Source organism: Chinchilla lanigera, unplaced genomic scaffold, assembly GCF_000276665.1.
Source record: "Chinchilla lanigera isolate Chin_1 unplaced genomic scaffold, ChiLan1.0 scaffold00089, whole genome shotgun sequence".
NCBI lineage: Eukaryota > Metazoa > Chordata > Mammalia > Rodentia > Chinchillidae > Chinchilla > Chinchilla lanigera.
This window is the reverse complement of record NW_004955490.1, coordinates 4012306-4024638: the sequence shown is the minus strand read 5'-3', so window position 1 is coordinate 4024638 and position 12333 is coordinate 4012306. Positions and strand designations below refer to the sequence as shown.

At 40.4% G+C, this 12333-nt stretch overlaps 1 protein-coding gene across 2 annotated transcripts in view; it reads right to left on the bottom strand.

The window, feature by feature from the left end:
* The window catches only part of Trpc5 (transient receptor potential cation channel, subfamily C, member 5), a 279520-nt gene that overhangs the window by 32637 nt on the left and 234550 nt on the right, over positions 1-12333 (bottom strand). For both annotated transcript variants that reach the window (XM_005404633.2, XM_013504508.1), the window contains exon 8: positions 11760-11955. In XM_005404633.2, coding sequence (XP_005404690.1) covers positions 11760-11955 — 196 coding nt within the window. The remainder of the gene's footprint in view (positions 1-11759; positions 11956-12333) is intronic.

Below are 12333 nucleotides of genomic sequence, written 5' to 3'. Positions count from 1 at the left end.
AAAAAAAGAACTGGATAGTTGAAACATATCTTAGAGTCCACAAAGTGTAAAAATACGTATCTCTCCTTTTACAGGAAAAACCTGCTAACCCTTGACTAATAATACAATATGCTTAGGCTTGACCAGCTTTGTTGATCGCTCTGTCTTCATACCTTAAACAAATCTGAGAAGCAGTGAGCATTAAAATCCATTAATTTGTTCATTTAGGCAGTACATATTAAGTGAGAACCTACTACATGTCCAAAATTGTGTACTGGTTCAGGATGGGTGACTTCAGCATGCAATATCTCAGAGGCGATTAGTTTGCGTATACGAAATCTTTGAAATAAGTTTAAGATGAAAGACCCTATGACATAACCTGCTAGAAGATTCACTAGATGATGGAAACTTCTCTACCTCCAGGAATCTTTGGGGTCAGTTGAGAGGGTTCTAATACCATTAGTTCAAACCTTTAATAACTGGCATTGATTACTAATGAATGAAGAGGGCTACCATACATTCTTTTCTTTCATTCTGAGATTTCTGATATGCCTCGCTTATTAGGAGACACTGAGAGACAAATATATTGCTCACCAAGTCCTTGTGATTAGTTCACAATTTTATAGATCCAGGTGCTTCTAAGTTTATTTACCCAGGGAAAGTTGGGAAAGAAAGCAAAGAAAAAGAAAAACCCTTTGAAAAAAAAAGGATTCATATAATCACTTTCCTCCCTATTTTTGCTCTTAAATGTTTTTCTACTTCCTCTTTTACCTTGACAGCTGGGAGAATGTAATTCTGTCGTCAGATCTCAAGTAAAAGACAGGTAGTACAACAGCTTTTAACCTCTGATGCTCCTCTGGGTATTTTGACTTCTGTGTTGTAGTTAAAGGAACTTCCAGGCCCATTCTGCTTCTTACCTTGAGATAGGCTATGGCACATGGCTTCAGTGAGCATAGGAAGAGAGAAAAGCCTTCCTAATATTGATAACTAAGAACTCACATTTGGATTTTAAACTGCAAGCTGCTCAGAAATTAAAGAACATTTGTTTCATTTAGCTTTCTGGGCAACTGATGCCTGGCATCCCGAACACGGACTGTGGGAACAAGGCAGAGGCCAAGTAGAATCACACTCTCTGACAGTGACCTTTGAGCCATGAACATTTGAATTGTCTACAAATGTTGTTTGCAGCCTTTGAAGAGAACATTCAGAGACTGGACCTTAAAAAGGCCAGGTCTCTCACAAGGAACAATATTTTTGTATGTCTCAGCTCTGAAATCTTTTGAAATACAGATACGTCATTTTTATCTCCAGAATGTCCATTTGTAATTGCTACTATATGTAAAGGCTGAATCATTTTGGACTTGAGAACTATTGCACTGATTTGATCCTCTGCAGAACAGTGATGATGGTGATATTTTCCTTCAGGGCCTCCAATTTCTTTTTGTTGTTGGTGTCTGCTCCACAGTCTTCCTCAGGAGCATTTCCTCTATGGCAGTTCTTGTTGCTTGGCTGCAGTTAAAAGCCGGATCTCAGTTAAGGGTTGGATTATTCATTGACACTGTCATAAGTGACCTACTAACAGTTCAAGTCACATTGGATAGGGATCAAAATCTTAAAGTGAGTAATTTCTGGATGGCAGTGGGAGAGTGTCTGTGAATCCTGTGAGGTTTTACACTAAACTTTATGTATATTTGTTCATATGTGCACTTTTCCTGTCCATGGTCATCAGATTATCAAAGGAGTCCAGGATTCTTTAAAAAAGTTTAATGGTGATCCTCAGGCAAATGAAGACATGTGAAGAGTGAAGTTTGAAAGTATAGTTCCGTTATTGTACACTCCGTAAACAGAGACCCATCTGTTTTGTTCACTTATCCCCTATGGTATTCCCAGTAGCAAGATTATGGTGTGGTGTGTAGACATATTTTAGTAAATATTTGTTAAATCCATTCATTTCTTCATTCAAGAGATATTTATCATGAATTTATTGTTAAGTGAATGAATAATACAGGCTACAGCTGAGGAAAGTTATTCTTTGGGCATTCGGGCCAACCTGTCACTGGCATAGCTGTTTCTGGTTTTGTTTGAGTTACACGAGAGTCTTCATGACAACCATTGATATTCCTGATGCACACCCAGGGCAAGTGAATCTGAGATGCAAGAACAGCTCCAATGTCTTCCCTGTTTGGTTTTCCGATAATACAGGGGAAGGAAGTTTACTTCATTTGTCCTCTTCCCATTCCCACTTGCATCTATGTCAGTCACCAAAATCATTAGCATGTAACAGCAGGCATAAACTATTTTTCTGCTCCTGGAAGCAGCAGCTGCTTCTCCGGAGACCTGCTGAAGTGCACTGTGAGAATTTTGAGGCAACAGGCTTTCATCCTCAGCAGATTTGGACTTTCAGACAGCTCACTGACAAAACCAGGAGTGGGTAAGAATGATACAGAATGATGAAGAAAGCTGTTTCTGTATCGAACCACTAGGGGGAGAGCCAGGCCAGGCTCAGGCAGAATGTGGACCTCTGAAAATTAGCCTTTGATTAGTATTTCCTGCACATTTGCAGACAGAATGCTCTATCCTTCTCCCCCAAAGCTGAATGTTGGACAGCCCATTTGCTGGTGTAGATATAATGTCAAGAGAAGCTTTAGGCATGCAAGGGTGGTTTGGGAAAGAAAAGGGATGAGATGTCCCGAGGCAGAATGTGCAAGTTGAATGAGGAGTTCTTTCCAAGCACATGAGTTCAGTGGCTGACTGTTTACCCTCTGTTGCTGTGGTAGTCGTCAGCAAGTTGCCTGACTGTTCATTTGGAGAATGAACAGTGCTGGGACAGTGCTAGGGACAGAGTTGAGGAGAGATGGGATGTCTTAAATCTAATAGACACACAAAAAGAGAAAAAGAGAGCTTGGAGGTGGGTGTGACAGTAGGGCATCTCAGGTTAGGAAATAAGGCACTTAGTCTCCAGAACGAAGGGAAAAGTTTCAGAGAGGACACCTTTGGTTAGAGTCCATGGGACAGTTAGTGAAGCAATGAACAAAATCAAAGGATGAAGTGAGAGAAGTTTGCAGTTGGGGGGGGGCTGAGTACAATGTGAGTATCTGAAATTAGGGACATGTGATGTAGGCAGGAAAGGAGGTAGTGTAATATTATTGTACTTTGGGTTAGGCAGACCTTATCAAGAATGTGTCTTTGGCTGTTATCAAAGAAACAAAACAAAAATAACAAATGCTGGTAAAGATATGGAGAAAAAAAGAATTATACACTGTTTCTGGGAATGAAGATTAGTATAGCCATTATAGAGAAGAGTATGGAGGTTCTTCAGAAAATAAAAATAAAACTGCCAGCTAACTTACTTCTTGCATATGTATCCAAAGGAAATGAAGTCAGCACACCAAAGAGACTGCTGTACTACCATGTTTATTGCAGCACTGTTCACAATAGCTGAGATGCAGAATCAACTTGGATGCTCATCAGTGGATGAATGAATAAAGAAGATACACTATATGTAGACAGTAGAATATTGTTCTGTCATTAAAAGAATGAAATCCTGTCAGTCGCAGCAAAATACATGGAAGTAGAGAACATTACACTCTGTAAAATAAGCCGAACACAGAAAGACAAGTACCGTATGTTTTTCTCTCATATGTGGAAGGTAAAATATGTTAACTTGACTGTAGAATAGTGACTGCTAGAGATTGAGAAGGGTAGAGGAATGGATAAAGGAAAACTGAATTTGATTGGTGTACTCTAATCATGTACATGTTTGCATGTGGTGAAGCCTCATTAATATCTACAATTTGTACATGTTAATAAAATATAAAAAGTGTGCCCTTGGGCAAATCATTTTAATATCTGTGCTTCTGTTTCCTCACCTATAGTAATGCCTATCTCATAAAATCATTGTGAGAATTTCATGAGATAATATGCACTAAAAGTGCTTTGCATGCTCAAGAAATGGTAATTATTAATAATACTATAATGATAATAGAAAACATTTAGTTCAGTGCTTGGTATTTAATAAAGACTTAGCCATATGCCAGGTATTCCCATTCATTACATTCTCATTATTGAACTCCCTATTCCTTAGACAAGCTCTTATCTCTTAGCCTGTATCTAAAGGTCAGTGTATGGGGCTTGTCCAAGTTAGATAGGTAGGCCAGGGTGCTGGGCTGAGCCAGGCAGACAACAATATTACGGCCCAAAAGGTGGGCATGACAAGCCACAAAAACAGACCTCATTTCCTCTTAGTATGTTTTAAGAGGTAGAAGGGAACCTTGTCATTCAGCTTTAAGAGACTTGACTTCTGGCATTGCCTGAGGGTATTCCCTGTTTGGGCAGAGAAGACTTCATTTCCCTTGGAAAAGATAGTTTGCATAGGAATCAAGGGATAGGAGGCAGAAAGGAGGGAATCCAACCCCTAAAATTCTTTTGGCTGCCAATCAACACTAGGCCAGTCTCTGCTGATGTGCAAGCTATTTCCCTGCCCAAAATGAGAGCTCAACTCCTGCACTCACTTTTCTGTCTTTTCAAATACGACGCACCCATCAAGGATCAGTTCTCTTTATACTTCCTATATCCACCTCACAACAATCCAGTCAGACAGATACTGGGTGGAGTACAGCCAGGAAAGTGGGATGCACTCTTTCAAACCTCGAAAATTTAACACAGAAATCAGTTATTTGGATGGTGGAAAAGCTGAGAACTGAAATGGAGAGCAATGGAACAAACTCAGAGTTTAGCAAAAACAGGAAGCCCCTCTTATCCCTAGTTTGAGGAGCAACAGGAAGAGTCTTCCAGAAGACTCGGACTTTCTGGAAGGAACTAGAGACAAGTTTGAACCCCCATGCAAAAGCTAGGGCCAAGGAGAAAGAGGATGCCTGATGGCATTTGGAAGTGAGTTCCTGAGAAGATACAGCTGTGGCTGGAAGCATCATAAAAAGTGAGGCTGCAGATAGGGAAGGAATATTCCAGCTTCTCCCTTCCTCCCACCTTCTGGTTTGTCAAATCTGACCAGGAGCTAAAGGGCACAGGCTTGTAGAGAATGTAATTCTCTTGAAACAGGAAATGGGCAGGAAATGGATCTGAGTGGGTAGCAGATGAAAAACCTAATTATCATCCCATTTCACACAGAAATCAAAGAGGCAGAAAGAGGTCAAATTACCCAAAACTATGCAAAGTGGCAGTCCAAATTTCAAATCCCGGCAGTCTGACTATTCTTGGGCCTGTGGTTTTGATAATCACTACTCATAGAGTCATGGTAATCATGCTATTTTTATTTTACTCATGTCAGACATTTCTGTTTAGACTTGATTCCAAGCTCCCTAATGGCATCATCTGCATCTTTTTCTTAGATCATTTCTGGCACTTATCTCTTTTGCCTTTTACAAAACCTACCAGAAGATGTAGGTATGGATTGAAATGGAATTATCAGCAGGTATGCAAGGGGTATATGTATGCAAGGGAAGTGGGGCACTTCTAAAATGCTCTTGGTGGTTCCAAATGTTTGCTTCCTCTAATGAAATGTAGCAAGCAGTCATTGATCAGACTCCAGACAATAGTTTGGCAATAGGGAAAAGCAGAAGCTGAGATAAATGAATATTGAGATTGCCTGAGGGCATCCCGAAGGAAAGAGACCATTATTAAAATCTGAAATGGCTCTGCCAACCTCAGAAAATTCCTATAGTTTCAATTGAGCAACTCTTTCACCTGAAAAGAGGGGTCTACTGTTCTTTAGACTATTGTAGTTTTCATGGTGTGGACAGGATTTACATAATCTTCTGTTTTCTTAAAAAATAACCTTTGGAAGCTAAGACAGACACACATAGTATCAGTGGTCATATCCTGCAAGAATTTAGGTCAGATAGTAGGCCTTTTGTTCCCTCAGGATTATAACAAAATGTTTTCATCACTGTAACTGATGGAACAAGAAGACGACACAGTTTAGAGTTGTGTTATGATTAGGAACAGAAAGAAATTGTTCTACAAGCACCCAAGATGCTTGTGGTGCAAGTGTAGCTCAGATGCCTTGTGTCTTTAAGGTAAAGATCAGAATGACAGTGCAGTGGTCTCATGGTTCTGTGTCGGGGTCTTGGAGTTAGACTTTCTCAATTCAAATCCAGACAGTCCCACTTACTAGCATATTGGGAATAATATAGTGTTATAACATACTGCATTATCCTCTACATAGCTACATCTTCTCCTATCTCTCTAGCTGTTCTCAGTCTCTCAGCAACCTACCCTCATTTTTCCAACTTCTAAACATTGGCATGTCCCAGGCCTAGTTGTTGATTCTCTTCCTTTTTCTATCCACACCTAACTCCCTTAGTGATCTCTTATTGAGGCCCATGGATTTAAACACTAGGCCTGTGCTGATGATTCCCGGTATCTCAGTCAGGAGCTGTCTTCTAGACTTGTAGACCACTACCTACTCAACATCTCCCTTTTGTTATCTAATACACATAGCCAACTCCACCGGTCTAAAAGTCAATTCGGGATCTCTCTTCTCCTCTTCCACCCAGCCTGCTCCTTCCCCACTCTTCTCCCTCTTAATAATGGGCAACTCTATACTTACAAGTTACTTGGACCAAAAATCCTTGGTGTTATCCTTGTCTCCTGTCTTTTGCTTGCATCCCACATCTGAACCTATCAGAAAATTGGATCTATCTTTGAAATATATACAGATTCTAATTGCATCTCATAAGCATCATGACCACCCTGGTCCAAGTCGACACTAGCTCTTCTTTGGGTCAATGTGATGGCTTCATAATTGGTCTCTATCTCTGCTCGTACCCAACTTCAGTCTATCAGACACAGCAATTTTATTGAATGTAAGCTAGATTATGTACCTCTTCTGCTCAAAACCCTCCTTTTGATAATCACTACTCATACAGTCATGGTAATCATGCTTTTTTTATTTTACTCATGTCAGACATTTCTCTTTAGACTTGATTCCAAGCTCCTATGGCTCATACCCTCTCTCGCCCAGAGTGGAAACCAACGGCTTTTAATTGTCCATGGGGCACTGAGTGATTTGTCCCTTACCCTCTTTACCACTCTGACCTCATGTTCTATTTCTCTCCCCTTTTCCTACTCCACTCCAGTAACATGGACCTTCACAAGGCTGAAATCAAGGTATCGATGTGGCTGAATTCTTATCTGAAGAAGAATCTGCTTCCAAGTTCATTTACATTGTTTACAGAATTCATTTCTGTGTAGTTGTAATACCAACATTTCCACTGTCTTGCAGGCTGTTCACCAGGGGCCAGGCACATCTCTTAGAGGCTTCTAATTGCTTACTACATGGCTCCCTCCATCTTCAAGCCAACAATAAAACATGAAGCTTTCCACGTGCTTGATATCTCTAATATCCTCTTCCACCACCACTTGGAGAAAAGTGCTTTTAAAGGATTCATGTGATTAGATTAGGCCCACCTGGATAGTCTCCATGATTAGTAACCTTAATACATCTGCAGAATCCCAAGGGCCATGACCTGTAACATAATCACAAGTATGCTATCTCATCATAGTCATAGTCCTGTTGATTAGGGTGGGAAATCTAGGGGGAGCACCTTAGGGTTCTTCATACTACAGTGACTGTTTAAGAAACCAATCCAGCAGAATATGCGCCAGCTATAGTACTGGAGCAGGGTCCTGGATACTACCTGCTGTTCCAGATGTTCCTTTAGCTTTCCAGATTGTGGAGGGTCTGAGCAGGTCCTATGGAGAACACCTGGAATGGCCGCTATTTGCCAACTGGTATGGAACTATTTCTAATATTTTAACAACTGGGCAGCCATATCAGTGTATAGCAGTTGATTATCAATCCTGGTTAGAGGATAAATATAGCACTGTAGTATGTGAAGTGCTGCCTTTTTCTCTGAGCTTTGAGAATCTGAGGTTGGTCCCAAATCCCAGGGAGGGTGGAGAGACCACCTGCCCTTCTTGGCACCTCAGTGGTGTGCAATGGCCCTCTCTTGCAGTGCTAAGTTTGTTTGGATGAATGCATTATTGGCATGGCTATTTTGTGCAGCGAGAGAGTTCATTCATCATCTGAACCTCCAAGTGCTGCTACCCTAAGAGAAGCCACCAGTATTATATACTGAATTTGGGCTGTCCTCAAGCCATGCAGCAGCTGTGACTCAGTGAGGCACATGCTGCTTACTCATTGTCTACGTTAGAGTGCACAGTACACAGCAGCCAATGAAGCCAAGGATTCTTGTGAAATTACTGAATGAGGCTTGATTACAGGTCATCACGAACCCCACGTTTTGTGACACTCAACCTCAGGCAACAATGATGTCCCTTGTGGGTGGGACAGAGGTTGGGAATGAGGCCTAAGGTAAGTGAACTGTATGGGACCAGTCCATCTCTCTCACCTAATATTTTGTAATGAGTGAATCTGATTAAAATAGCATCAAGAGCAGTTTTGCTTGATGTAACTTGTGCACATGCATCAAGAACAGTAGCCACAGGTGGCTGTGCTGAAAGAAGTGTCACAGAGAATAACAAAAAACTGGAGAGAGAGATAAATAGAGGACTAAAGCACTGTTAATTGCAGATGATGATGATGATGATGATGAAGATGATATACAGGATGATCAGCTGCATCTGCTGATACTGGCTTGGAACATAGAACACAAGCCTGGAGTGATCCCAGCTTCACCATATCTTGAGTATAACTCTACACACCAGTGAAATAGAGCCTCTGGTAGCATAGAAATACAAATTGTTACAAAGCCTGAGATACGCTTCACTAGCAGCTCTAAATCCTACATAGGACACTGACAAAGAGCTCACACTTTCAAGGAATTGGTATTATCTGTTGAGCTCTGCAGTTGTATGTACACTGAATAGACTCATGGTAAGACACACTGACAACTGAATTTCTCCTAGACCGGGTCAGCCTGTGATTCCTTTGAAGTAGGAAAAATTTGTTTTCAGTGGTTTCTCTCTTTGTAGTCTTTCCTCTGTATCAGGGCCCTTTTAAAATTTATATTCGCTACTGAAGTAGAGATATTGACAATGAAAGTAGATCCACTTTACCACTTATGCAGATCCAAATATTTTTGGAATCAGATGCTCAATATCAGCATCCCATTTGATTCATTTCCAAATGGTAACAGTATGCTCCCAGGAAATCCCAACACAGCAGAGAGTATTCAGAATTGTTGGCTACACCCAGATGTATGAGATGGTATACACCCCATTCAGGCCATCTACCCCAGGCTGCCTTCCTGCAGACAGGAGCTGAGGTGTATTCTTCAGATGGACTAGGTGGTATTAAAACAAAACCTACCATCAGCAGGTGGTAACAAGAAGGCTAGTGTTGATGCGTTCTACCCTTCCTGGAAGTATTGCTGAACTCAGTGGGAAACACAACATCCCTGCATTTGGTGATAAGAAAATATGTCTTTCCTACTGATATTAGAAGTAATCAACTGCCAAGTATATAGTGAGAAAACTACAAGTACCTTAGCATAATTATTGGCATCTTTAAGAGTTTGTACATACTTACATAGGCATAGGCATACGGAGTGGAAAAACCAACCCCTGAGATGCCATGCCTGCCTTTGTCCCCTTCTACAAACAGTCTAGGAGTAAGCACAGGTCATATCAGAAGGTTTGGTTTCATTGGATTTGAATGAAAAAGAGAGAAAGGTAGTGAAAAAACAAAATTGAATTGCATTTCATTTCAAATATATCACATGTGAACAGAATTTCAGAGACAGAAAGGATCTTGCAAGTCTATCTTGTTCATCTGTAGACATGCAGACTCACATATCTTGTGAGAATATTAAAGACAATTCCTACAATTCCTGAAAATTCTCTAACATTTGGGATGAAAAAATAGAAGCTCAAGAAGGGAAAGTAAGTTATCCAACAAGCATCACTTTGTTAGAAATTATAGAACCAGGATTATAGTATGGCTTTTAAACTCCTAATATTTTTTCCTGCTATATTCACTTTCTTTTCTATCACCTAGGCATGTAGGATCTAAACCATCCCAGTAGACAATCATATACAATAATTTTTAAACTTTCCAATGACAGAAATTCTATAAATTGACTGATGTTAGTTAGTCAACCTTCTTCACTGTGACAAAATACCTGAGAAAAATCAACTTATGAAAGAGAACAATTATACTTTTGGCTCATGGTTTCAGAGGTTTCAGTCCATGGTTGCTTGATCCTATTGCCTTAGACCTTTGGGGGCACAGCACATCATGACAGGAGTCCATTACAAGGAAGCTTGTTCACCTCAGAACAGTTGAAAATCAAAGAGAGAGGGAAGAAGGGGGTAGGGTGTCACAATACCCTTCAAGGGCATGCCCCATGACCTAACTTCCTCCCACTAGGCTCTACTTACTAAAGGTTCTGCCATCTCCCAGTAGCACCATGGGCTGGAGACTAAGCCTTTAACACATGAGCCTTTGAGAGACAAATCCAAACTATAGAAAGTACTTCCAAAAAATAAAAATCTACTGCAACATATATCCATTCTTCTTTGGTACTAATTTTAGTGAAAATGTAGTCCAGATGTTCACTATTAGCAATAACATTCTAGAAATATGTACTCTGTGTGTGTCCAATAATTTAAGCTTTTTTTTTTCCTATAAGCTAGATGACTCATTGTGGCAAACCAAATCTGAGAATTAACATCTAGGAAGGAAGATAAGACTTAGGTCTTTTTATCATGTGCTTTCTGTGTTATAGCACTTTTAGCAACAGACTGACCCATGGGGATGAGCTAGCATTTTATTAGGACCTAAATATCCAAATTCAGTGATATACAGCTAAGCTGGACCTCAGGTAACTCCTTTGCTGACACTTCATTTCTAGATGCTAATACTTCATTCCTAGAAATGATAGGTAGATTATATATAAGAAAACATGCCAAAGTTTCATCATCAAAAACCAACATAGGGCCTGAACTGATCCCATATCGTCTACTTTACTATTTGTAGTCTATGGTCATAAACATTGATAACTGACATGGTAGCATGGTGGTTTTTAAAAATCACAGTGGAATGCAGTTACTCTTATATGCTTGATTAAAAAAATAAATAAAACAAACCATCTCTTTCTGAGATCATTCTTGTTGATGGAATTCTCAATTTGGAAAATGTTTACTATAAAGAGGGAGATGGGGCTCCCTTACACTGAGAAATACATTAGCTTAATTTACCTAGGGATAAGTGAAGTGCACATTGGGCAGCCAATTATACACATAACCCCTGAGTTTTCCTCACTGGGGCATGGAAGTGGATCCAAAGATTGAAAAAGTTTCCCAACAGATAGCAAGAAAATCTTATTAGCAGGCACACACTAGTCTAGATTACTGAGACTCAACCAGTGGTGGTGAACCTATGGCATGCATGCCATAGCATGATGTTTGTTATTATGGAAAGCTCTAAAAGGTTCACCATCACTGCAACAGACTATGAGTCCAAACAAATTGTGTTGAAAAGAAGCAAGTGAGTCTAATATAAATCAATTGAGACAGAAAGACTTTCATTGACATTGCAATGGCTCCATGCTACTGTGTGACCTCCTGAAATGAAAACAAATACTCCTTTACAGCAAAGCTACTAAGCAGGGTGTAGTGGCACATACCTGTAATCTCAGCACTCTGGGAGGCTGAAGCAGGAGGATTGCAAATTCAAACCCAGCGTGGGCAATTTAGGTACTTAGGGAGCCCTTGTCTCAAAGTAAAAAACAAAAAGGGCTGGGGATGTGCAATGGCTCTAGGTTTACTTTCAAAAGGAATAAAGCAAATTTACTCACAGCAATAAGCTGGTAGGAGTTGTTCATCATGGCAATCAGCATGTTCAGCAGCACCACCAGGGAGATGACATTGTATGTCCCGAACATCGTAGCTCCCACAAACTCGGTGAACTCGTGCCTGGCTTTCACATTGGTGACATAGAGATTTAAAAGGCCAAACACAGACCAAAAGAGTGACTGGAGGGTTTCAAAGAGCCTAAAAGAGATCAAACAACAGATTAATTAGTCCCTCACAAGAGCAAGAAAGAGGGCAGACACGAGATGATATGTGAGGGGGCCATCAGATTTGAGGCAGGTAGACTAATGATCTCTTTCCTAACATAACTGAAAGGCAGCTCAGTCTGTTCCCTCTTACGACCTATGCTTTGCTCTTCTGCCTGGAATACCATCACCCTCCTTTTAGCTTACACAGAGCCTAAAAGATTTCAGGGTGTGTTACAACAGCTACTTTCTCTACCAGTGCCCACTTTCATCTTCAGATCGTGTGATCTAGTACTTTTATAATTGCGCAGAGGCAGTAAATGCAGTGGTTAAGAGTATGGTGCTTGGATTAGATCGAATTGAGTTAAAACTC